The sequence below is a fragment of the Pieris rapae genome, chromosome 15 (genome assembly GCF_905147795.1).
Source record: "Pieris rapae chromosome 15, ilPieRapa1.1, whole genome shotgun sequence".
Taxonomy (NCBI): Eukaryota; Metazoa; Arthropoda; class Insecta; order Lepidoptera; family Pieridae; genus Pieris; species Pieris rapae.
The window spans coordinates 1047908-1075813 of record NC_059523.1 but is presented as its reverse complement, the minus strand read 5'-3'; the positions used below and the strand labels follow the sequence as shown (position 1 = coordinate 1075813).

Below are 27906 nucleotides of genomic sequence, written 5' to 3'. Positions count from 1 at the left end.
GTGTAACTTTTTGCTGCTGCTGCCTGTGTGTTAAAATCGGCTTGATCTAGTAACCTCTTTAGAGTTCCCAGTGTTCAATATGTCATATAACACACGTTAAACTCAAGATAAGGAATACATTTGTCTAGTTCACTGCTCATATAAAGATATTATGCTAGATAATGATTTATGAGCAATAAACACGATAATATACAAGAGATTTTCACACTTTTACCATAAATTTAAATTGTATTTTAGTCATTGTATTTAACACGAGTACGAGTACTCGAATTACCGTCACGATGTCTTTGTGATTATGTCACCAATCACAGATAACGGCAAACATCTTAAACAAATGTTGCCTGAGTAGAAGCGATTTTAGGTATGTATGTATGTAAATTTAAAAAGTTTGCCGGTATCTGAATGTTGAATTGACTCGTTGGTCTCGCATGAGGTGTCTACGGTGACTACTTCTTGATAGAAGAGCATCAATTACGTAGCTAGAATGTTTGTTTGACTATTTAGTCAGATTGCATGATTCAATGAAGTTTCTTCCCTGTTCCTGCCTTGGTAGCTCTTGTTATATTTATACATAACTTTTGCGAAATTATTTATTACAAATGTTGATTTTCGTGGATCATTCCCGAAGCCATTCCTCGCTTTCTCTTGCAACTTAATAGTTTTCTGGACTCTTCCTGGTCCCTCCTGGACCTATTTGTGAAGGGTATGTAATATTGGAATTCGTACATACCCTCAGTTTCAGACGTAAGTACGTCCCGTATGTCAACGTATTGGTTCTTTTGTAAAGTTTCTTTCTGAATCTAAATAAGAATTTTCTTTTGTTTCCTTCTATACAATAGCAATAATAAAATAACACTTATTAAAATGACATAATGTGTGCATTTTAAATAAGGGTGAGGCCGGGGTGTGGCTGTAATTAACTTCAAGGGTAATGAGTATTATAATATGCCAATCCCAAAGCATAGGATTTGGGGCCTTCTATAAATACTTATTCGTTTTTCTACCAATACCATAAACCCAAATTCGTGTTATATAATAGGAAGTAGGATGCTCACCTGATGGTAAGTAATACCGGCGTTCATGGTCTACTATACTCACGTTGCCAGAAAAAGGCTAATAAAGATCGAGCACAGTAGTCCTATAACTCCATTTCAAATCAAATCAAAAATAATTTATTCATATAGGTAACATAATGTACACTTATGAACGTCAAAATATACTTTAAATGATTCTAATTTTACATTGACGGCCAGTTCTGAAATCAAGGACGTAGAACGGAAGAGAAGAACTGGCAATAAACTCTCCGCCACTCTTTTTAATCGCCAATTTTTTTTTACACAATGTTTGTAAGGAGCTGCAACCATTACACCATGTTCCACATGACATATTGAGTAATAAAGAATAATAAAATAAATTAAAAACAAAGATTTGTTTACTGATCATTTGTTTGATCAGCAGGAGGCATGGTGAAATAGGAGCACGCACTTACATACTCGTGAGAACAAAATCAAATATATAGTATAAACAACTAATATCACCACATACACGAATTCAAGTACGACCTGTCATTACAAGTAGCACCCGTTCACGAGTATGACGCATGGCCAGCCATCGGCCCATATTTTAGGGAGAGAGACAACCCGACGCATGGACGCCGCCACAAGCAATGACATTTAAGTGAGCATGACGATCCTTGAAATGTGAACTTGGCTACATAAGAAAATAGTAATAATACTAATTATACTGAAATAATTTGATACCACATGAAGCACGGTTCGTTCCCACTTTACATTTTAAAAAAGCCGTAGATGTCGACGATCGCCCCATAGTCTGAAAAGAGGGATCATAAGAGGGACTGGACCCACAGCAGAATCTCTGCTTTTCACAGACTGGGTGAACAATACCCACTAAAACCTTCGAGTAGTTCCAACAAAGCCGCGTTCGAGCGGCTCCGGGTTCGTCTCGCATTCTATCGGGACCTCAACGGTCTTATGCTCAAAAACCTCTGGTGCAATACTCAGTACATAGGTTGGAGATGGGCATATCTTCTATTTACTTCGCGTCTTCTAACCGCTGATGCATCCTAAAGCGCGTCCTTTCGGTCTCCTGTCTTCTGTGGCGCTACAACTCTAGTTGTCTTTTGTTTAAGACTGCATTTGTTTTTGTTTAATTATTTTCGGTAGAGACTAGGTCATCTACCTGAGGCATTTTCGGGTCTAAGAAAGAATTCTTGATGATATAATATGCGATACATAGAAAAAAATATTGGAGCCGAGATTATGTCAATATTTAGAATTTATTATCATAAGTAATTTTTACCAAAGTAATGTCATATGTGCAAGTTTCTTAAAACCCATTGCAAGGATTGAGCCGTTATCTGTTGTGTACAGAGCTGTAATCACTACTAAGAATGTTTATATTAGGTTCTTACATATGATTTTTTTAAATATATTTAATTAATCCAGGGAGTACCACTGTGGGGCGTTATATTAGAAAATTTATAAAAAGTTTAGTTTAATTTTAAGGAATTTGAATTGCAATTTTTTCTTATATATGTTTACTTACCACTCGTACAAAACTATAATTAGAGTTTCTTAAGTGAATATTTTTTTTTTAATTGTGTTCGATTCGGGGCTTAAAAGTTCTAGACAGGCTAAATTCAAAATCATTTATTTATTTAGGTAATACAATATTAAGAACGTCAAAAGAAAGTACATTAAATCCTAAATGCTTATAATTTTACATTTACTGCCAGTTCTCAAAACAACGTAGAACGGAAGAGAGGAACTAGCAATAATCTCTCCGCCACTCTTTTTAATCGACAAGTTTTTTATTCTACAAATGTTTTTAAGGTGCAGCAATAAATGTAATCACTAAGTTTGGCAGTGTAGCAATGTGCAGTGCATCAATGGCGATGGGCCAACGTAGATAGGAGAATTGAAGAATTGAAAATTTAAGTACTAACACGCAGAAGTTATCTAGGCACCTCGCCAAGTGTCACTATCACCAAATCAGGTGCCAAGTTGATTTGTGCGTGTAGTACTTTAGACCAGTGGTCTCACGCCATTTCTGAAAAGTATAGAGAAATTCTGTAAATTCATTCAGTTATTGACGAACAAATCTTTAACTTGCAATTCGCCTCTGGAGTTGTGCAATGCAAACAATGACAGCATTGTAGGCAATTCAGTTTTACTACGAATAAACCATAAGCAACATGGAGAGACTATTAAAAATGTTTATGCACTTGCAGAATTGCATTCCATATATTTATCTACTCGTCCTACGCCGACCTCTTAAACATTGAAACATTTTACTTTGAATAAGTCAGTAGCGCGGCATCCTTCTTAGGTCTGGGCTTCAGATATCTGTTTCATTATCATTTGTCAATTTAATAGGCAAGTGCTTCGTACACGCCTGACACAAGTGTGTTTCCTCATGATCTTTTCTTTCGCTGTTCGAGCGAATGTTAAATGTGCACATAGAAAGAAAGTCTATTGTTTCCGGGAATGAACTTAAGACTTCAGAGATGAGAGTCGCTCGCTCAAGCCACTACTAGCCCAACACTCAACACTGGTTTACTTCTGTTATAGTAAATAGTTTATTTTCTAATATATAATATTATTGTGTCGCGGTGTTTGTTTCCCCCGAAACGGCTTGGCCGATCCTCATGAAATTTTGTGTGCATATTGAGTATGTCTGAGAATCGGACAACATCTTTCATCCCTCTAAATGTTAAGGGTAGTCCACCCCTAATTTTTTAGATTTTTTTATTTTTTATTTTTAGATTTATTTTTTTAATACAGCAATTAAAAATACATATAACCCCTAATTTTTACGATCAGCCCCTATTTTTTTATTAAAAATGATTTACATGGCAAAACGACGTATGGCAGGTCAGCTAGCAATCAATATAATAGTATATAGTAAACGATATAAGAAATTGTGGAATTGATCACATCCGGGAATACATACATAGGAAACCCTTCCTACGGATATCAATCCGTACGTAGATCTATGTAAAAAGATCATGGTCTTCTAGCTATTATTCTTTACAGGTCACATAGACACGGGCATTATAATCAGTAACGTCAAAATACATCTATCAAATTTTAGTATTTTTTTTTGTGTTCAGAGCATAAATTATCATATATTATTAAAGAAACAACTCTTCTTGCAAATATTCCAATGAGGATAAACTTTCCAATGATATTGGCGAAAACGCTCCGCAATGCAAAATCTGAAAAATATACATTTTAGGTAAAATCTTCATAGTCTCTCAGAAACTGTATTATATGAACAAAACGAACGGGTTTTAAAGTGAATTTTTTTTCAAACTCAAAAGTGATCTGTGTTAGTTGACTCTTTTATGTTCCAATGGAAAAACTGTTGAAAAAAGTTAAAGATTGGCGGAGTGTCTCCAGAAATGCTGAACCGGAGCTCAGTAGGAGTCAGTATTCCCTGGTTTCCACGGGCGAGCTGACAGCAGAGGCGCTTCAGGTCTGGCTGAAGTTGCCGAAGAAGATAAAGTATGATCCGGACCTGGAGTCCTTTCAGAAGAGATACGAGAAAGAAATCGGTAAGTCGACTATTTATTTTTATAGTTAACTTATAACCCTTAAATATAATAGACTTCAGGGAAGCTGGCTAAATACAAACTTCTTGAGTGCTGTTTCTCTCAAAACACTAGAACATAATTAAATATAGCGTTTGTGAATGTGTACTATGTGTGAGTGGACTGAAGAGTTGTCTGGGTTGATTCCTCCCCCGTTTCATCACCGTACCGTGTCAATTCAAAATTTCATCAGCATCACCTTGATGGCTATACGTTATCAACAGTTCGCTTCACTGTCTTCCCTGATAGATACGACCTACAGCTATTCAAAATTCGAGCGTACTCCTCGCTCAAAGGCCGGAAACACACCCACAAAAAATGTTTATCTATGGGCTGCGATGACTGCCCATTTTGGGTGTCCCGCAGACTCGTTTTCAGGGGGGCCCCCTATTATATAAAAAAAATTGTATTAGGCTTAAAGACTTTACATATTAGGCAGACGAGTTTAGATTTCTACATCTTGTTCGCTGATATTGAAGCAAGCCGAGGTCACGATTCCATACTAATTATTTATTCTGGTTGACACAGGTGCAAATAGTACAAAAGTTATTTGCGTTCTAAAGCGAGGCTTTTTCCCTGACTAGAAATAATTGAATCCGAAACTATTGTGTACTGTTTAAACCTGCATTATATTGCAATTTCTTAGGTCATTGAACGGATAGAATTACCGCGCTTCAAAAGACATAAATAGCCAGGTGTATGGAAATATAATTTACTAGCAATCCGCTCCGACTTTGCACAGATTTCTAACAGATATAGAGGGATTGTACTTTCATTTGGATATGACTTAGTTAATGTCCTATAACCCCAAGATGGGGCAGAGAGCATCCACAGTCAGCCTCCATCGCGATCGGTTCTGAAGCCTCATATTTCAACTCGCTCCAAGTTTTTCCGAATCTCTTTTAGTCATCTGCAACTGTTCGACATTTATTTTTACAAATACAAAGTTGCTAGTACCATCTTCGTGAAACATGGAAGTTGCAATAAAGTATCGTGATTGCAATGTTGCAACTAATTTAAGTTTGTACTTTGTTGCTATGGTTACGTCGTTTTTAACATTCTTATGACTTATTTTACTTCACCAAACGTGATAGGATAGTCTCACCGGTAGTTGACTAAACACTTCGCCTGCTTTTCGTCGGATAATTCGAGAATATACTTATTACTTAAACGCCCATCTGAATTGCGTATGAACGTGGCTAGCGAACGTTGACACAACAAAACTATAAAATTCTATCGCGATTGCAATGTTGCAGCTAATAAACTATAAAGATATATTCTTTAAATTGAATACATATTTAATTCCAGACACATTACAAAATAAAATTCTGGTTACCAAATAATGTTGTTGATTACTCATATACTTACCTAATGTTGATGTTTTTTTTAAAACGGTGGACGTCATCACAGTGAAAAATATAGCTGGAGCCCACGAACAAAGACTCAACACCTGAATGTCGAGGCTACTCAACTTCTTGATGAAAAGGACAAAACTATTAGAATTTGTGTGAATGCTCGTAGTAAGTGCTAAACAGTGGTAGGTGGAAAAATAGAATACAAGAACACTAGAATATTTATTTATTTATTTATTTATTCGGAAACCAAACAGAAACATCCTTATAATAAAAACAAAGTCAAAAATAAAACACAATACAAACACAGTGAATGCATCCACAACAGGTTGTATAACAACCATATGATACAAAAAATAAAACATGACAACAACACACATAATAATAGTATAGAGTTAAGACATTAACAGTTGCTTTATTTTATTCTTAAACAAAGCAGTAGTGGAGTGCAGTAAAAGGGTCAATGTTTTTAATAAACTACAAGATAATAGTAGAACACAAGAAGAAGAATTTCTTTATACACTGAAAATATTAGATACTTCATGTTAAATATCCTTTTTAATAAGTTAGGTTAGTTTAAATTACTTATCAGTATGAAATTACGCTAGATGGTAATGCTAAATAATCTGTTTCTGCAAAGACAACTTAAAAAAAATTGTCGTGCACAGCCTGTATGTGGAACCAGCTGCCCACTGAAGTATTTCCAAACCATTCCTCGGGGTCCTTCAAAAAAAGAGCGTGCCCATTCTTAAAAGGCCGGCAACACACTCGCGTGCCCTCTGGTATTGAGTGTCGATGGTATCACTTAACATCAGTTCAGCCTCCTACTATGTTCTATAAAAATCTAGAAAGTTCGCTGACTACTCAATTTGATGTGTATTTTCTAGAATAAATTCTTAAAACCTTAAACAAAGGTTTTCCTTAAATAACACCGACACGCTATAATAACTTTTAACTTTTCGTGTTTTTTTTAAATTACTGTTTTGGCCTTGTCCTTACTTTTTATTTGTTTTTGTCACGTATCTAAATATATTTGTGCGTTAGCGAGTAATCTAATCAAATAATTTATTTATCTTTATCTATGAGTTAGATACAGAAGGGCTAATACCAAAGAAGTTGTGAATTTGTTTTTTCGCGTCGGTAAATATTACAGCCCATTTTTCTTGCTTTGGGTATTCAAGGATGGCCATGAGACAGTTGTAGGTATCTCTCATTTGACCATAGGATTTCCCATTGTAGTTACATATGACTAAGATATATATGAGTTTCTTTTTCGTGTTGGTCTCTGTTTTTCTGTTAGACGGTGGTAGTCGCTGGACCCCATAATGACCAGCTTACTTGGGGAGTGTATATAATATAGCACAGTTAGACCAGTACCTGTTACTCTCAACTCTGAGATCGTGAATATCGTCTGCATTTATGAATGTATCTATGAAGTGTGGATACAATTTTCCCACTTCTCAATTTCAAGCTCAGAAGTTTTCAATTCGCTGGCTTTACGCAGCAATATCAGGATGTCTGTTTGTTGGGAAGCCACAGCTAAGCACAGACTACGTGGGTGACTGATTCCTCTGCGCTGAAACATCCTCTGCATTTATGAGAGTCCTTTAGGACTATCGTGCCAAGGACAAAGAGATGTTTTATAAGGATTTATCAATGTGAACAAATAAAACTTGCTCATTTATTGAAGAAAAACATCAGAAGGCTGATCACTGGAAAAGGTTAAGGAAAACTACAGAAGGTTGAGGTCAATAAGGCAAGATAGATCTTTGGTTCATATCAATTAATCTGAAGGTGAATGAAAAATTAAAAACATCAAGATTTAGACAGTTTATTTTTTTACTTTCCTTTTTCCTGAAGGGGTAGACAGAGACCATGGATCACTTTTCAGACATACATAAACATACAGACATAAACAAATTGAGTTTTAAACGATGCGTAATATATATGGAATTTTTTATAAAGAATCATACCGTTTAATGATTCATAAATGGTCATAAATAATACATAAGATGCTGATTACATAACTATACGAATCGAAGGTGATTTCTATATTGCATTTATGTTTGCAACTAAATCGTATTTTACGCCATATTTAAATTAGTCGCAAAATATCGGTTATTTTAAAGACATTTTAACATTTGTTTTTATTAATATAATACATATATCTATGTTTTTTCTTAGAGGTTCGTAAGCGTGCGACTCTCATGCTTGAGTTCGTAGTTCCTAATCTCGGCAGTGTCCCAAAAGACTTTCTGTCTATGTGCGCATTTAGCATTCTCTCAAGTGAAGGAAAACATCGTGAGGAAACCGACATGTCTTAGACAGCAAAAAGCCAACAAGTGTCAGGCACAGGAGACTTTTCACCTACCTGCCTGTTATATTGACAAGTAATCATGATACAGATGCAGAAATCTGAGTCCCAGAGCTAAACCGGTTGTAGCACCACTGGTTTGCTTTTTTTTATTTCTTAGACTGGTAGAAGAAATCCCATTGTCTCTAATTATTTAAGTTTTCTAATTGTTCTCGTAAATTAGAGTGTGTGACCCTGGGTTAATGGGTCAATATTAAATTAGGAGGCTGATCACCAACTTGTCTATTAGATCGACAAGTGATCATGAAACCGATACATGTAGAAAAATGTTCTTTTTAATGTTTATTACAGAAACCTTTCAGTAGTGGTAGAAATCCAAGCCTCATTATTTAAGTTTTTTAATTTTTCTGGTTTCGTAAACGATTGAGGCAGAGTAGCTATATGTTGATTTCCGGGTGACAGTCGACCAACTTCCAGTTTAGGCACTAAAAGATGTGTACTATGTTCTAATAAGGCGATTAAATAAACACGATAAAAACCCCGTGCTATGTCAGTATAGTTGCTTAGTTGCGTGCAAATATTTGCAATATATCTTGATAATTTTAATATCATTGTATGTTTACCGTAATAATTATATATTCAAATTTAGATTCTGTGTCATCCAATCCAAGATTATTTAAATTTTAAATTGCTTTGTATGCCGCTTGAAGAATAAAGTTGATAGGAAATCCGTGTACGAATCCGAATGCTTTTTATATATAACAGTGGGCAAACAGGTTCACCTTAAGTGATGGCCCATCACTTAAGGTGACAATCACAGAGGGCTCGCGGGTGCGTTGAAGGTCTATAAATGTTTATTTATTCCAATGTGATTTTGCGATACGGAAGTAGCACATAGCACTAATCCGAATATCACACAGACAATAGATGTTTCCTTGCTGACCGCTTCGCACAGACATGAGCTACTGACTAAAGTTAAATATATTTTTTGTTATGAAACAACGGACAATGACAAACCCACATTTCATAGTATTCGACATCTCTAAGCCAATCCCGGATAGGCGACTCTTTTCACGTCAAAATTAAACCTATCACAGTCTAACAAAATGTTTGGTATGGAACCATACCAAACATTGTCAAGATCTATTCTTAATACGAAGAAGCTTTTACGTGACACGAGGCACTTAAAAAGAAAGTTTTATTGAAGGCATACTTGGTAATTTATTGAAATGGAAGGATAAACAAATGATATGAATTATTTCGGACTTATTAATACCAGCAGCTGAGTTTTATCATCGGACATCAAGGCAGAATATGCGTATGGATGGTATTTATACCTTCACGTCCGTCGTTCCACAACAAATTTCTGCCGCGCACCACCACTATGTGACACCAGCTGCTTATTGACGTATTTCCGAACCAATACCACTTAGAGTTAATATAATAGTATAATTCTTAAAAATCTGGCAGCGCGTTTGCCCATGGGCGGCGGTATCACTTATCAGTTATGCCTCCTGTTTGCCTCCTGTAAAAAAAGGACGGCCCTTTCAATATAGAGCGAGCCTACATTAACGATCTTACTCAAAAGCCCATTTGAAGACTCAAACAATTTGGTAACAGCTATTGTATAAGGAATTACACCAAGCCATATTTGGTGAAGCCCTTCGCACGTAAAGATAAATATTATTTCTAATTTGAAGGTTATATGTCACATAAATGACAATTAACACTTGACTAAAATGGCGGAATAAATTTGTTTGTACAATGGTTATTAAACAATTATAATGCGAACGTGATTTTGCCACTGAACTTGTGCTAGTAATTAGATTCGATTTTTAGGTAAAAAGAAATATCTGAAAATAAAAGTATGAAGATTTCAATCAAACATTTTGCTTACAAAAACCGTTCTTTGTTCTCGAAAATTCCTCTCAATGACAGTGTGTAATATTTAACGTGTAAAGATCCTCTAGTCCAGTGTTTGTCAACCTTTTTGTCCCATGCCCTGTCTTTATTATAAAACATATAATTTAATATTAAAACATTGAATTTATCGCAAGAGAAGAAATTTCTCGAAAATTGTTAACGAAAATTTAAAAACAATGATAAATTCAAATTCCGAATAATTTGAATAAATTTTCGAATAGCCAATAACACAATAAAAATCAAATTGCCCCCTTTGGGACGTCCCCACGTTAGGACACACTGCTCTGTCAGAGTCCCTCATACAACCTTCATTGATCCGGGGAACTCGTCAACGTATTCACCTTGATAATACATACAAACCAACAAACGTAATAGATGCCTTAAAGATTTCTTGATCAACTAAATGTGTGCGCAGTTAAAAGCGCAAAACAGCGCATCGCATATCTGTTTATACAAAACTTGTCACAGCTCCAAGCTCAAAGTTATTTTCGAACCGGTTCAATCTGGTTTTGCGAAACTAACCCAACTCGTGTGATATAGATTTTATGCATCTATCGTTAGTACTATAGACGATAATACAGTTTATAAGTTTCTAATGATGGTAGATACGTTATTAGTTTTTCAGACACATCAAGAACAATATTAGATGAAATTACATCAGAAAACAAATTATCAATATACGGAGACAAATATTTGGCAATCAAAGTCACTTGGCATGAGCTGCGAATATTGTTTTTATAAATAATATCATAATTAAAAAGACAATATAGTTATATAACTAATATATATTTATAGAAATGATTGACGATATCTTTGTTAATAAAAATGTTAAATAACTTGATAGATTTACCAAATGTTTTACAAAAGTCAAGTGAATTTCCTCTTAAAGATAAACACAAGAAACACATCAGTTATTTTCTACGCTCGGGAGGTATTTTTTTTTTGTATAATAGGGGGCCAACCGAGCCTGCGGGACGCCCAAAAAGACAGTCGTCGCAGCCCATAGAGACCCATTTTTAGTGGGTGCGTTGCCGACCTTTAAGGAAGGAGTACGCTAGAATTTATAGTATGGACCAACGTCGGTTTTAATGCTCCTCCAAATAGATCTGCAGTTAACGCTTTTAGTAGATGCGAAGCAGATCCACTTCAAGACAGTCTAACGTCCGAACCCAATAATTAATCCTCTGATCAGACCGAGACAGTCAATCAATCTCCTATCTCCTTTAAACCCTACGAAGACATAAGGTAGCATACAAATAGTGAAATAATTTTCTAAAAACGGTCGAATAATGTGTTGATCCAAGTCGCTCTATTTACATACAAATATGCCCTCTTTATCATATTACAGTATAGATAGTATAGATTAGTACAGATAATTGATATATGAGTCGTGGCGATCGTCACTCACAAGCTCGTCGTAATCACATATAACAATTTTAACATACGAAAGTCATAGTTAACGCTGTCTCGACTCTTAATGTTAACTTTTCAATAAATAATTTGTCAAGCTTATTGCTTATCATATTTTGTTAGTTACTATATTTATATATGTCATTTATTGCGCAGTCAAGATCATGTTAAAGTTTTCTCTTGCTATCAATATTATATTTCCCATCATCGTTACCTATTTCACTGGCCCCTTGCCCCTTAAAAATCGGATCGCCCCTTTTTATTGATTACTTGATTAGATAACAAAAACACAAGACATTTCTTGTCTAATTAGTCAGGTTATTTAGTTGAATAATTTAAAAATTGTTTTTTTAGCCCAATCAGATATACCATTAGAACAGAATGGTGCGCGGGAGTCGAAGAGATTGCCCCTCGTGAAATCAGCTCCTCATCTCAACAACAACAAGGAGGATGGCCAAGTCTTCGATGGTACTGATGAGAAGCCCAATGATGAGAGGTACATAGTACATAGATGGTTCAGAAAAAAATTTAACTTGACTTGAATTGTTCTTACGTCTGTGTTATTTCTTAAATATTATATTTGAGTCCAATTCTATCTATTTTGCCTTCCTTGCACGTATGGTAAATTTCGTATTGATGTCTACAAAATTCTCGTAAATCTAAAGTTATATTTAGGGCCTGTTTCACAATGTCCGGATAAGTTCCAAATAAGCTATTTGTTACTTATTGGTATGATAAACAGTATTTTTGCGTTTCACGACTGTCAGATAGCGCTATTTGTCATGAAACGCGAAGTATCTTATTCGGAACTTTTATCTTTCGAATAATTTATGTGTTGCATAGCTATTTGGCACTTTATCCATACATTGTGAAACAGGCCCTTATTAAAATATATAACTAAAAGAAAAGCCCCATTTTCATCAAAATCGATCAACTGTTTTAAGGATTTACCACACAATATATATTGTAAATAAAATATTTATTTTTTGTTATGAGAAATACATCTTCATCGTTCTTTAAACATTTTAATATATTTAAATACTTTTTACGTATACGCTGGTGAATATATCAAAGATAACAATAGAAAAACTTATCTACGATAATAAATCTTTAAAAGTTCTTGAAATTATTACCGTGTCACTAAAATAAATATTACAGGCATTTGACAAGATTATTCATGAATTCTTTTATACTTTGCAAATGACACTTAAGAATAGATGAACAATTGATTTTTAAATTTTTATCTCTTGCAGTCTCGGCCACAAATCATCGAAGAAACAAAGTAAGGTGTGTAATATTTTTGACCTTGAATATGCAATTTGAAAACCATTGACAGATGTATCAGTGCACACTTGGCCTAGTGGCTTCAGAATGCAACTCTCAACTCTGAGGTCGTTGGTTCGAGCCCCGCCTCACACCAACTTTCTTTCTATGTGCGCATTTAACATTCGCTGGAACGGTGAAGGAAAACATCGTGCTTGCCATAGACCGAAAAACTTTGCCGGAGTGCGTCAAGGCACAGGAGACTGATCACCTACTTGCCTATTAGATTGACAAATGATAATGAAACAGTTACAGAACACTGATTGAATTATGTTTCAAAAGATTACTTTTTTATATTGATTTATCAAGGATTTTAATCTAAGTATATAAACTATTAAAATATCATAAGACGAGTGTTTTGTGTATTTTTGTATTGGGAAAAATTTAGTATATTATTATTGTTGACACATTTTTAATTATGTAAATGGAAAATATATTAATAACGACAGGAAAGTGGAATCTGAAATCTAAAAATTCATAGATGACTTAACATCTATATTTTATTATAGTCTGTGCTAATCTTCCTTTTAGGCGTACATATATCCGTGTCTGTTTCTTTGAATAATAATAAAAATATTATTCATTACAAATACGTTGTGACAAAATTCATCTATCGCTAGTCCCCACACTAGAACTAGAACTCACACAATATTATTCCGGGAAACATATTTCAGGCCTGTAGTTAATCGGTGTCGTTTAGTTAAAAAGCTAGGCTGTTATTAAAAGGCTAATTAAGTTAGTTGGCTGCGATATACATATCTATTCGGATGCAAAGTAACTGACTGTCTTAGAATACATAGATGGAGAAATATTATTATTATTTACTATCATTACCATCTTTATGTTATGTATTACCATAATTTATATGATATGAACCAACTTTAGTGTTTACAACCATAAACATCTTCTTACCTTGCCTTGTCTATGGAATGATACAGAAAAATAAAAGAGAACGCTCGAGTTTGTCTGTTTGCTCAATATTCATATCAATTTCCTTTTCAGATGGCCCAGGCTGGTTATTACATCAAAATGTCCTTCCTTCTGGGCTGTTGGACTTTCTTCACACTCGCCTTCCTAATGTACAATGAGAAGGAGCATACTACGAGGCAATCGGCGTTGTTTCCCGGGGAGACGAAAAGTAAGTTACTGTTATTAAAACAATGTAATCTATATCATTCATTAATTACTTATTTCTTTAATTTAGAATTAGATATATTTTATTTATTTAATAATTAAAAAATTGTAATCATATTCTTTTTCAAATGTCCTTTTTTTGTTTATCTCATTTTACTTTCTCACGGTGGTTGCGTGGAAGAGATCGCTTGAAAGCGATAAGGCCGCCAGTTGCCTTTCATTTAATTATGTCAATTGTATTATTTAGAGAGAGAGATTTTTGAGTTTGAGTTTGAAGCTTCGCTATTATAAATACAGTCCCAATCTTCTACACAAATACCTAGATACTGTGTTATTTTAACAATTACTTATTTATTTTCAACCTTTACAAATCTTAACAATATACAGTTTAAATTTGTTCGAGTTGAGTGTTGTATTTGTTTGGAACCCTTTTTACGATTAAAGGCTCCTCTTTAAGTTTTGCAATTTTTTTCTATGCGTAGCTTCCTTTCTCCAATCGCTTCCTCGCCCTCGTCTCCTTCCTGTTCTTGGCACTTTCTATCAAATAGCAATAATAAATCAGCCTCATTCAATCCTTGAAACATTTCCAAATATTTACTTACACTTAATATTTTATACAGAAATAATTATAATTATAAAAAGCAAAAAAGGATTACATTTGATTATTACATTGAATTTTACCATACGTCAGTTTAATTGTCTAACATATATTCACACACACTAGCACTCATGCTTAACTGTTATTTTGTTTGTTACTTTAGTTTAGTCATAGTATGTAGTCATCTCTTTGTATATTTTCTATCCGCGATAGGTGACCTGTGATCACAGGACTTTCACAAAGATGGTTAATTCCTGCAGTATGTAATGAAATAGTGAAGAGCCAAATAAACACATTATTATTATTAACTGTTTTAGCCTACTCCTTGAACGCGTCGAGCAATGAACTAGCAGTCTACTTAAAACTGAAAGGACCATTTCTCACAGAGCAATCTGAAGATAAAATGAATGGAACTGAATTTAATATGTCCAATAAATTTGTTGTATGGTTGGAGCAAATGAGTACTGGAATGGTAAGCAGTAAATTTTTCCATTATCAAGTAATAGTAGTTATATTTTTCTTCCTTGTATTGTTGAAGTCGTGCAAACAGATTCAGAAATCTGAGGCCAGGACCTAAAGAGGTTGTAGCGCCACTGATTTATTCATTATTATAATTTTCGTTGACACATTTTTTTAATTAATTACAAAGTGGAAATTTTATATATTAATAATGTCAGGTAAATGGCTCGGATTTGTAATCTATGAAAAATCATAGATGACTATACATCTATATTTTAAATTTGCCTGTGCTAGTCTTCCTTTAGATCATGATCATGGGTTAGACATTCCGTGTCTGTTTCTTCGACAACGAAACAGTTATTGGACATGTCTCGTCTTGATTTTCCTGGAAATTTAATAATTATATAATTGTTAGATGGTCCAGGCTGGTGGAATCCAACTTCCTTCTGGCTGCTGAACGTCACTCGAAATCTCATACCAAAATTAATAAAATTAATAATAATAAGTCACTGATTAATTAAACAAAATCTTTACAGGTCTCAAAACAATGGCCAATCGTGCTCCAAGACAAGGACTTTGACTTTTCAATCGGCGAATCAAGATCGTCCGTACTCAAAATTTCTACGAATATCAGTGCAGATATTTCGTTGCGTATGAATTCAACGGCCAATGAGAGCGCGCCATTTACAATTACTTACACAATTGATCCAATAGATGCCGCCGATGGTGTAATTTACGCTTGTATACTACTCTGTGGACTGTATGTGCTGATTATTTTTGAGGTAAATCTATGATCATAAAGGAAATTATTGTTTCTAAGGTTCGAATTGATATAATGTTTCCATTTGAATGGAATTTACCGTGCTTTACATAATTTCGTCAAGTATACAATACTGCCATAGTTATCAGTCATAACACTTCATAAATTTTCTATTTCATTAAGCGATGTATGTTCTTGATAAGTAATTAAGTGTGACATTATTAAACCAAGAATTTAAAAAATGTTCTCTAGTATTAAAATATAAATGAAATGCGTCGTAAGAATTAGATCTTAGTAGTATCTTTGTTTTCGTTTATGTAAACAACTTACGAACAATGGTTTTCTATGTGAATAATTAACACTAGGTTGCACCAAGTACTGTAAATGCGAAATAAAACTGCCGGTGACGCCATTACTCCGATACGACCTTCGAGCTGGACTTGACGAGCAACTCGAAAGTTGGGCTCGCAGGGCAGCAGACGCTATTGACGGAGGCACGGAATACGGGAAACTATAACCCTGCGCTAATCCATATCACTCTGATGAGGTTTTAGTGGGTTCATTTCCAACTGCCAACCGACGCCAGTCCAACCTGCGTCGCTTACCATGTCCATTTCTAAATCGGAAAAGTCTCAGGCATAATATTAACGTGTATTAAAGGGTTAACTAATATAGGAATGTTCTTAATTGAGATGCAATTATGATGTACAGTCATCAGATTTAGTTTTTACACCGTGCTCCAACGTTCTACGTTCTTCGGTGCAATTCTTTTAATTGTCAAAGGTGAAGGTCTGCATTATTAAAATCTGGACCATCCAGATTGATCCACGGACAGACGAGCCATGCACATGGGGCAAACGGGCAAGAGCTCATCTGATGTTAAGTGATACCGCCACCCATGGATACTTTAATGCCAGAGGGGTTGTGTTGTCGGCGTTTTAAGAATTGGTACGCTCTTTTCTTGAAGGACCCTATGTGAAATGGTTTGGAAATACTTCAGTGGGCAGCTGGTTCCACAAAGTGGTGGGGTGCGGCAAAAACTCCATTCAGCTCGAAGTTATAAACTGTTTCCGCTTTCTTAAATCGCCTAAAAATGTTAAGATCTATTCGAGTTCTAGCGTTCCTTCTTCTGCCATTTTTCCTTCTTCAAAGGAGGCCAGGATCGTAGTATTTCCAGAGTTCCAGTAGATTCCTACTGGAACCATGCACCTCCACCTTGTTATTTTAATCTGATTAAAAAGTCAGCATCGCTGTTGGATTTCCACTTCCGGCATTTCAGGCTTACGTGACTTCATAGAAATTTTTAGTTAAGATAACATTTTGTGTAAAGAACCTAATTAATATAATATCAAAGTTCAGTTATCTTAAACGAGGAAATGAGATAATAATTACATGTGAATAGTGCAATAAAATTATGTTTACATTATTACTATACGCAATTATAAACTCTATGACAATGTATTAAGGTTCAATATTGATTTGGCATAAGAGATAATCATTTTACATTTCATTTGATTGGTATAACACTAAATATACAAACAGTAAGACTAATTAGGTAACTTGGTAAGATATTAAAATCCCATCAGATATACACGAGTTTATGGTTGGAAAGATGCTCTTGACGGTACGGATTAAAGGAAACCCTGCCTGGCCATAGAGAATAGAGAATAGGGGCTGTTAGGTTTTAGGGCGTCCATTGCACATTACTTTAAAGAACCTCCCGCTTCCCCAGTGCAGGAATTATAATTGGATTCCCCACCAAAAAATATTGTAAGACTGAACGATTAGCAAAGTTTACAGGCTGCTGTCATAGTTAAAATATTGATTAGTAATAAGCCTAATTTCAAACCCAATCTTGCAAACGAAACGTCCTCAAACTAAAACATGTCAGGAAAATTTCTGAGGTCTATTTCGTTGTTTTCTTTTTTTTCCGGCAAGTCAATCAATGTTTCGAGAGACAGTATTTCATCGCATCTACAAAATATATATCTTTCTCAGTGAATTTAAATTTTTTAGGTTATTAACCGAACAATGGCAGCTGTAATCATAGCTACAGCTGCGCTTGGGGTGATATCCATACTTGGCGAAAGACCAACTCTGCCAGAATTGATCTCGTGGCTGGATGTAGAGACCCTGCTGCTTCTCTTCAGCATGATGATTCTGGTTGCGATAATGGCGGAAACTGGGATGTTTGACTTTTTGGCTGTGTATACATTTGAGGTATGATTTAACATGATTATTTATTTGCAAAAGATTGCCACCACAGATACATAAGTAAAATGAAGTATACATACACGTACAAATTTAATGTATATAGGCAAACGAACCCTAAAAGAAAAATCAATTAATTTTTAAAATAAAGGAAAACTGATTTCAAAGTGTCAGGGGAGCATCTATAGATATCCAGACCTAGCTGGTTTATTAGAGTGCTCCATTTGTATATGGGGGGGGGGGGGGGGGGGGGGTTTGGCCAAAACGCGATCTTCTATGCGTATAGCAGGTACACGAAATTTAAATTTAGTTAATAGATTGGGGCAATGTGATTGTTAAATCTCTTAAAGTCTTAAATATCTGGTAACAGTAATTTAAAGATGAGTTGGGTCCATTTTTGGTTTAGTTAGTCGTAGTTTTTTAGTCTGTATTTCTTTTATACATAATATGTGTGAGCCTTAATCAAATAAGTTAACATTTTTCTTTCTATATATTAATATTTTTTTTACGTAACACCAACATAGTCATATATTTTAGGTATATAAGCGTGGGAGACATATTTACTCATAGATAAGTTTATGTACAGTATAAAGATATCTCTAATGTTAATTGTTATTTAATTAATAGATAGGGATGCCAGTCCAGTGACGACTGTTTTTAATTTTTATCTTTTCATAAATTCGAAGGAAGCTCTTGATAGGAATAAGCATCGCATTAAAAGGCCGGTAACGCACCCGCCAGCCCTCTGGCATTGAGGGCGGTATCAATTAACATCAGGTGCCCTCCTGCCCGTTTGTCCCCTGTTATATAAAAGAAAGCGTCTCATAAAAGCCAAAAATGTGTTTATTCATTATAACAATACATTTTAATGTGTAAGATTTAAATCCAATGTGGAATACCTGTGTTTAGGGTTCCCAGCTTTTTAACTCTGACCTGTATAAAGCCAAATTTACCATATCCATTTATATCCATACAAAATATCTATCAAACAAATAAAATTAAAATTTTATTTTGTATATTCTTGACAATGTGGCAAGATTTTGTCGTAATTTCGGGCATGAACAGGAAACACCGCAAAACAACAATGATATCGTCCAACTACACAAACTTGATCTTTATATACCTAAACCGTTTCCTGAAATGATGACTCCCACTCTTCACTTTTTCTATCTCTACGTAGCCACATACAGCCAGCTGTTCTTCCCACATCATCTTCCCGTCTCTTGATATGTCTTCCTCGTTTTCTTTTGTCTTGCGATTTAATCTTGTTCAAAGTTATGATGTGTTTCAGGTAACAAAAGGCAAGCTTTGGCCACTTATCACAGTGTTATGTGCCATCACAGCTCTACTGTCAACATTTCTAGATAATGTCACCACTGTATTGCTCATGACACCTGTCACTATCAGGTATGATAATCTAATGATATCCAGGGGCTCTATGATTCTATGGGTCTTCGCAAATGTTTTATTTATATTATAGACAAACTGTATCGTAGACAAACTATTAGTATTAGTTGTACAATAAAGAATTCATTGGTCCACGGCTAGTGTAATGTACCTGGATGGTATTTTTTTTATAAATTATGTTTTTTGGAAATTATATTTAAGTACGAATTACATACTAATAAAATGATGAAATATGAATAATATTTATCGATCTTACCGACAGAATAATAAAAAATAATCACGAATAAAATGACATTTTCTAGAAATGATTCCTAGCTAAATCGATTTATCGATTTAGCTAGGAATAATTACTATACTATACCATTAGCTAGGATACTAAATTTCATGAAAATCGTTGGATTAAATTGCTCGTTTAAAGATATAAGATTAATTCCAATATACTTTATTTTATATTGATATCCCGTTTATTTAAAATAAAAAAAAAGACAAAAATACGAAAATTCACAAGATTATTTTATAATATGTTTTCGGCATCAAGCCCCATAAGAAAAGGCGCTCGCTGCACGTCAATACTGTCACTAAAAATATCGACATTTTTATGTGTTCGCAGAGTGAACTTACAAAAGCGATATTGTTCAAATAATACGGTATATATGTCCCAGCCATCTAATTTACTTAGCCATTTAATTAACGGCCTAGCCTTTAACTAAAGCGCCGTTTATTTTTATTTATTGGTAGGATAAACTCTATTGTTGCTTTTCACGACTGTCAGATAGCGCTATTCGTCATGAAATGTGAAGTATCTTATTCGGAACTTTTATCTTTCGAATAATTTATGTGTTGCATAGCTATTTGTTACTTATTGGTATGATAAATAGTATTTTTCCGTTTCACGACTGTCAGATAGCGCTATACGTCATGAAATTCGAAGTATCTTATTTGGAACTTTTATCTTTCGAATAATTTATGTGTTGCATAGCTATTTGGCACTTTATCCATACATTGTGAAACAGGCCCCAGGTAAAATATAACTAATCGAGAAAGAAATAACATTATGTAATTACGAATTATAAAGGTTCATGTCTCTCTCTTTAGAAGAATCTATTTTTAGACTATGTGAGGTGATGGACATGGATCCTGTGCCAATATTAATGTCGATGGTGCTCTTCAGTAACATTGGAGGAACAGCCACTCCAGTGGGAGATCCGCCGAATGTTATTATAGCTTCAAATCGGGCAGTAGTGCAAGCGGTAAGTGTTTCATTATAATACAGGAACATGAAACAAAGCACCAACACGAGTCTTGTAGGGAGGAACAAGAAAGGGCAGTTGTTCTAGAAATGAGCAGCGATTTATTTTGAAATGATGTCATGTATTTATGACCAAATAAAACTTTTTCTTTTTTCACATCGACGAGAGATTTGTCTAGAAGTGCTTTATATTGAATGAAAACTTTTTTCAGGGCATCAATTTCACGAACTTCACGATGCATATGACCCTGGGTATTTTATTGGTCTGCGTGCAAACGTACTTTCAGCTTCGCTTCATCTACAGGGACACAAGTAAACTCAGACTAAATGTCCCAAGGGAAATACAAGGTGAGGACTGATTTTGAAGCTTGACTTGTATTTGTCTAGCGGCAGATCAATTTGCAGCATCTATGATGAAGAGGCCAATTCAGGATTTTCTTTATAGAGCATCATTTTTTGCCGAGAAAACACTTGAGGATTAATAACACAAACTCCAAAGATAACTAACGCGTGATAATTTAATTTTTCCACACCACCTCTGTGGAACCAGCTGCCCACTTGAAGTAACCAATACAACTTAGGAACCAAAAAAAGAGCGTACGACTTCTTAAAAGGCTGGCAACGCACTTACGAGCCATCTGGTCATGTGTTCATGGGCGGCATCACTTAGCATCATTTAAGCCTCGTGCCTGTTATATGAAAATAACATTTTAAAAAGTAATATTAAATACTTCTTCAGGCCCAAGAGCATGCTCGGATCTGAAAAAGTAATTTACACGGTTATAAATATAAACACTACGTTAGACAATTAGAACGTAAATTTCTCTAGATACCCGTTTGTTTACAAAAGACTTCATGTGATTATGTTCTTAGTTTAATTGTATTAATAAGTTTTCTATGAGATTACTATTAACTTGCTGTAAGAATAGAATGTATGATAAATAAATTAATTTTCAGATTTAAGCCACCAAATATCAATATGGCGGAGGGCAATAGAATCTCTTCCTCACCTCAGCAAAGACACGCACGTGGTTAGAGAAAGACTTGAAAGGAAGATGCGGAAATTGAATGCTCAACTGGAGGTGATGATCAAAGAGAGCACTAAGAGAGTCTGTCCCAAGGATACCTTCCACACAACCCTGACGCAGCTTAAGGATAAGGTAATTTAATTAATTTATGAATAAAATAATTTAAAAAAATGTTACGATATACATACGATACACATAAATAAAAATAATAAATCGTTTGTTTGCAAACAAAGTTACACTTATACATTCAGATTATAAATTATATAAAAACCCCGCACAATCAGCCATATAAAAATAAGCACGCAAATGTCATATTAATTATCATGATGTCATAATAATAAGAACAGTTAAGTTATTTATAATTGTTGTCAACTTGTGATCTAAATACTCTCCCACGCTATAAAGGCACATTGCCTATAAAAATTTAATCACCTTCGCCTTGAAAGCATTACACGGCAGTGATCTATAACTTCTGGAGTCGTGATGAGAGGGTTTCATATCCATGGCGTAACAGGCAGGCTCACCACACTCACCCACAGCTCGGCAAATAGATCAGTCTCGACATTTCAAACAAGCCGGTTTCCTGACGATGTTTTCCGTCGAGCATATGAAATATTAAAAAATCCATTGGCCCACAACCGGGGATCGAACCTACGACCAAGGGCAGATCCAGCTCTGGCGCCAGGGGGTCATGGTCAAGTCAAGAACTTATACGTTTGTCATCTTAAAAAGTTATTATATTATATTATATTAAATTAATTAAATATTGAAGATATGTAGTTACATAAAATCTGTATGGTGACAAAATATTGAAATAAAATAATTATGTTCAGTTAGTGGTCCACCATGGAACCAGATGTTCACACACATTACGATGTTAAAATTGTAAATGCGTAGCTAAGCAGCTTATTAAGTTGTATTTGTTTTGTTTTTCAGTACAAAATTCGTGACAAGCCACTCCTGCTGAAGTCAACGTTTGCTATCACTTTCGTCGTTGTTGTCTTCTTTCTGCACTCCATACCAGAACTAAGTAAGTCTCTATCAACTTGTATTGAGAAGCGAGTGCGGAGTAATTATACTTCCCGACAGACGTGGTCCAATAAGACATTTCAAGCGATTAGGATATTATACAAAGTATGAAAGTACAAATATAAATAATTAGTTTGGGCACTGGGCACTAGAGATTGCTTTTGCCAACCGGCATGGCTACTAGCACCATCTACTAAATAATAAAGAATCATAATAGTTTCTTTACATATATTTTATAATCTAATCAGCATTCTATTTCGCATGTAGAGAAGCTTGATTAACATTTATGTATTTTACAGACAGGGTGTCTCTAGGCTGGACGGCACTCCTTGGTGCCATATTGCTTCTCACGCTGGCAGATCGAGAGGATCTGGAGCCGATACTGCATAGAGTTGAATGGTCCACGCTTCTGTTCTTTGCTGCTCTGTTTGTGCTTATGGAGGTATGATTGTGGGAATTCAACCATTTTCTTTATTTGTTACTACCTTACCTAGAGTTTAGAGGCAGTTTCCTTTAGTTAAACTTCTATCAGTTCAGTTTAGATTTCTAGGAAAGACTAATTTCTAATGTAAAAAATATGACGCGACTGGAGTAACGTTGGTAGCGCGGATTTTATTCCTTTCCCTAGATATCAAACTTGAAACCGCATGTTTATATAGAACTTACCACTGTAAATTTCATTACTTCCTAAAATCCATGTCAGTTCCTATACTATAGGAAATAGTTAATCTTTTTGGACATATTTTAATTTGAACTGTTTAAGTTTGTGTTGTTTTCTTCTACCTATGTATTGACTTGTATGTAATATTAATATAATGATCCGTATTTGAGTAATCTGTAATGGTAAATGAGAATGCTTTGAAGAACGGAAAATTTCACTGAAATATGTATTAAAAAAAAAAATTAATTCAGACCAATTACTAAGTCCATATATTGTTAGTATAGTTAAACTTATAACTATGTTAGTAAAATTATTAAAAAAAAAAAACTTAAATTATTTAAACTTATTTATGCCATACCATTTTTTTAGGCGTTGTCAAAGCTAGGACTTATAGAGTTTATCGGTGGTTTGACGGAATCTCTTATTCTCAAAGTTGATGAGGGATCACGACTGGCCGTTGCATTGATTTTACTCCTATGGGTAAGATTTCTCTATGTATTAGTACACCACATCATATATGTTTCGGCAATGGCGCTCGGCCAGCTGGCCGTCAATGGATCAGCTGCCATTTTCATTATAATTTAATAACATCAAAGTAAAATTAGTAAAAAAATTATAGTTTATTTCAAACTACCAAGGAAAAAAAGAGATACTTCGGTTCAAAGACACTTTATTTCCGAATTGATTATATTCACTTTGTGAGAACATTAAAATTGTAGTTTAATTGTGTACATCGTTTTTTAAAGTTATTAGAAAATAGGTAAATAAACTAGATCAATGATCGGAGTTTCAGAGTATTTAATTTGCAGTTATTAAAGTACTCAAATAAATAAGGGTTTGATCAAAATTCGTGTTTTATTATTTCTATAAACCTATTAACAATTAAATACAATAATATTGTTTGCAATTTTTTACCGAAAAGTCTTTTTGAACCTCGATTTTCCATCTGCCGCTTTTCTTATAATATTCTCCTATTTCTTTCAGGTGTCAGGGGTGTCATCAGCGTTTGTGGATAACATACCACTAACAACAATGATGGTACGAGTTGTGACTGCTTTAGGATCCAATCCGACGCTGAATCTGCCCATACAGCCTCTCATCTGGGCGTTGTCGTTTGGCGCCTGTTTGGGAGGTAAGTTTGACGACAATAAAAGACGGATCTGATTGACCTTGTCGAATCTCCTCTGTGAGAGGATGCAATAACGTTTCGTTGGATTATTGGAAACGAAAAACGAGTCGTTTATCATTGGTTAGAGATGTGGTTGACTAATTAAACTCTAGATACGATATTTTGGCTTCTGTTTTTAGGTTATGTTACAATTGAGTTGGGAAAAAAATCTTTCTCCAGTATGTATACAGTGAATTTATGTTCATACTTTATTATGTAAACTTGTGAAGAGGGAACTACTTTTGCTTTAAGATCTCATTATATATACTATTACTTTTTTATTTATTTCTTTCGACACGAAACAAACATTTCTTTGCCGGAAAACAAACGCAAGACTTCGGAGTAATAATACTTCAATCTAGCGTAGATATTAAAAAAATTAAAGTGTGGTGTTATTTCAGGAAACGGGACCCTTATCGGCGCAAGCGCGAATGTAGTATGCGCAGGAGTGGCTGAGCAACATGGATACAAAATTTCATTCGTACAATTCTTCAAGATCGGATTTCCGGTTATGATCGGCCATCTTATTGTGGCTACAGCGTATTTGCTTTTGTGTCATTGTGTTTTTACTTGGCATTAACTAAGAAATATTTAAGGAAATACACTTTATTGATTTAAACCCGTTTTAATTATGATTGTTAATTGTTGTTAATTATGTTTGAATCTGGTGAAGTGTGTTTTCTTTTGTTTAATTATTTTAAATTAACGTCCATCTAACGTTTAGCTCATATTCTTTGATATTAAAATATCCTTTTAATAAAGTATTTTAGTGAGAAAGGATAGACTTAAACATACCTGCGTCAATACTTACGTTCCGTAATTCATAGTTTATTAGAAGCTTTTAATAATTTGTCAAGCAGAGTTCATATGCAACCTTTAACATGACATATTTTGGTCGGAAGCTAAAGCCTTAATATTTATCAGCTATTTTTTTTTTTGCCTTGTGGTCGCAACATATAAAGCAGTGAATAACTGCAGGCCGCGACATATTTAGGTTTTTATTTTCTCACCGATAATAATTTAGCAAATAAACACGATTTTTATACTATAAAATTGATTAAAAACAGTATTTTACTATAAAACAATACAGTTTAAAATTGTACCTTAAACGACTGTGATAGTGTGATAGATTAGAATAGTTGGTTATAAAAAGTAAGAATGTCAAAATAATTCCGGGTTTTGCTTGTGATTTGTCAAAGAGATACGCGCTATAATTGTTGGCGTCGCGTAGAGATGTGGGGTCACTCTGCATCTTCTAACGTATTCACCATGGGAGTGTTGAGAGGAGGTATTCGGATACAGCAGAAGCAGCGCTTTTCCGTGCACCACGATGTGGAACTAGCTGCGCACTGAAGTATTTATATATTCCTTAGGCTTCTGCAAAAAAAGCATTCTTAAAAGCTGGAACGCACTCGCGAGCCCGCTGACATTGTGGGCGGAGTTATCACTTAGCGAGAATCCATTTGCCCTCGTTCTTTAAAAAGTATCATCATTTAATTATCACTCAATTTATTTGAATTTTCAATTATATGATTTAGGGCCTGTTTCACAATGTATGGATAAAGTACCAAATAGCTATGCAACACATAAATTATTCGAAAGATAAATGTTCCAAATAAGATACTTCGCGTTTAATGATGTATACCGCTATCTGACAGTCGAGAAACGCTAAAATACTGTTTATCCTACCAATAAATAGCTTATGTCGAACTTATCCGGACATTGTGAAACAGGCGCTTAGAGTATTTAATTTCACTAAATTAGTCAATAAATCATCGTTTTATTCGAAGCCTGTGTAAGACATATAAAAACAAACAGCGTTGTAGTAGTTCCGAAAACTAAATTGGAACTTAGTTAGTTTTATTATTATTATTAAAGATGAAGGTCTTAAGCCTCTATATAATTAAATCTTGTGCTAATATTTTGGTTAATTTAAATTGTGATTGATTTAGTTTAATTCATGTTCAGTATTTATTTAAATGCCATTGTTTTACATTATAAGAATATATAATCGTATAGTATAGGATCTACATTCCTTTACTATTAATAATCCTTAATGTCTATTAATAATATATCTTGTTAAATTGTTTGATTTCTAAGAGCAACTCAGTTTTCGATTAGTCAAGGGCAAGATTTAAAAACGAAACTATAAGTTTGACTTCCGTACGTCAAATATGTATTGAATTTTGACATACACATACTTCCCGCTAAGTCTCGTTTTTTAATCTTACCCTCAGAGTCGAGACTACACCCTTAGTAAAACTCCTGAATGTCAAATTGTTCTGGCATTGAAGGCAGGCATAACACATTATTTAAGTCTGGACTATGAAACATGCCATGGTTAAGGATGTCTTTGTATAATTATACGAGTAAAACTTTTGATTTAATACGTAAATAAGTTGATTATAGTTTTGTAACACCTTTGGGTCATCACCCATAGTGAGAAATATATCGCTTGCCGGGGTGGAACATAGTTATTCGAAGGAGTTTTAAAAGGAAAATCATTGTTTTTTTCAGGAGAAATAAAGGGCAATGCTATTATCACGTTACATATACAATATATTAATTTCAAATGAAAGCAAATACAGCAAAAATATTTTATATTCTATTTGAAGATTTTTACCTTGCTGTTAATGTATTTAATAGATAATTTTTTTAGTAAAAATATATATGTATTACAGTAATATATCTAATTCGACTAAAGCAAAAACAAAAGCGTTTTACGATTGTTTCACTGTTTAAATAGAATCACAGATTTGGACGAATGTCTAGAACGTAGGTACTAATTTATAAATATTATGACGTTGACTAAAACGATCTTTATGATTGTTGTATGTTGCGATCAAATTTTACGAAAGTAAATTTAGGTAAAGGAGTATTACTAACATTGTTTCACAAAATAAATTCCGAGGAATAAACATATTCTCGTGTTTTTCTATACTAAAATGTTTTGCAAAAATTACTGTTATCACAAAAAATGTTTGTTACCCAAAAGAGTACCTAACAAACATTAAAGCAGTCGTAATAGTGATTTATATATTTTCACGCGGCAAGCGATATATGAAACGTAAAATATATGAAATTACAATATATTAATAAAATGTTTGCAAGATGTGCGGCTATTTATTTTTATACGTAATAAATGATGTTAAATTATTTCTAGAGATTGTTCTGTATGATGCCTATATATAATTCTAGTTTATAAGCTAAATAAGAAATCGTTAATTTGTAGTAATCATTTAAGCAATAAATATTTAATTTAGTTTCA

At 34.2% G+C, this 27906-nt stretch overlaps 1 protein-coding gene across 3 annotated transcripts in view; it reads left to right on the top strand.

Annotated features, from left to right (window-relative positions):
• The window catches only part of LOC111000495 (P protein), a 38588-nt gene extending 10687 nt beyond the window's left edge, over positions 1-27901 (top strand). For 2 of the 3 annotated variants that reach the window (XM_022269944.2, XM_022269945.2), the window contains exons 2-17: positions 4258-4576; positions 11966-12107; positions 12865-12898; positions 13937-14072; positions 14984-15138; positions 15662-15907; positions 17902-18105; positions 19388-19503; positions 20615-20753; positions 20965-21100; positions 21710-21912; positions 22717-22810; positions 23109-23251; positions 23840-23950; positions 24455-24602; positions 25040-27901. In XM_022269944.2, coding sequence (XP_022125636.2) covers positions 4375-4576; positions 11966-12107; positions 12865-12898; positions 13937-14072; positions 14984-15138; positions 15662-15907; positions 17902-18105; positions 19388-19503; positions 20615-20753; positions 20965-21100; positions 21710-21912; positions 22717-22810; positions 23109-23251; positions 23840-23950; positions 24455-24602; positions 25040-25218 — 2388 coding nt within the window. In that variant the 5' untranslated portion in view covers positions 4258-4374 and the 3' untranslated portion in view covers positions 25219-27901. The remainder of the gene's footprint in view (positions 1-4257; positions 4577-11965; positions 12108-12864; positions 12899-13936; positions 14073-14983; positions 15139-15661; positions 15908-17901; positions 18106-19387; positions 19504-20614; positions 20754-20964; positions 21101-21709; positions 21913-22716; positions 22811-23108; positions 23252-23839; positions 23951-24454; positions 24603-25039) is intronic. The other variant, XM_022269943.2, reaches the window with a different exon arrangement.
• Positions 27902-27906: the final 5 nt, after the last annotated feature.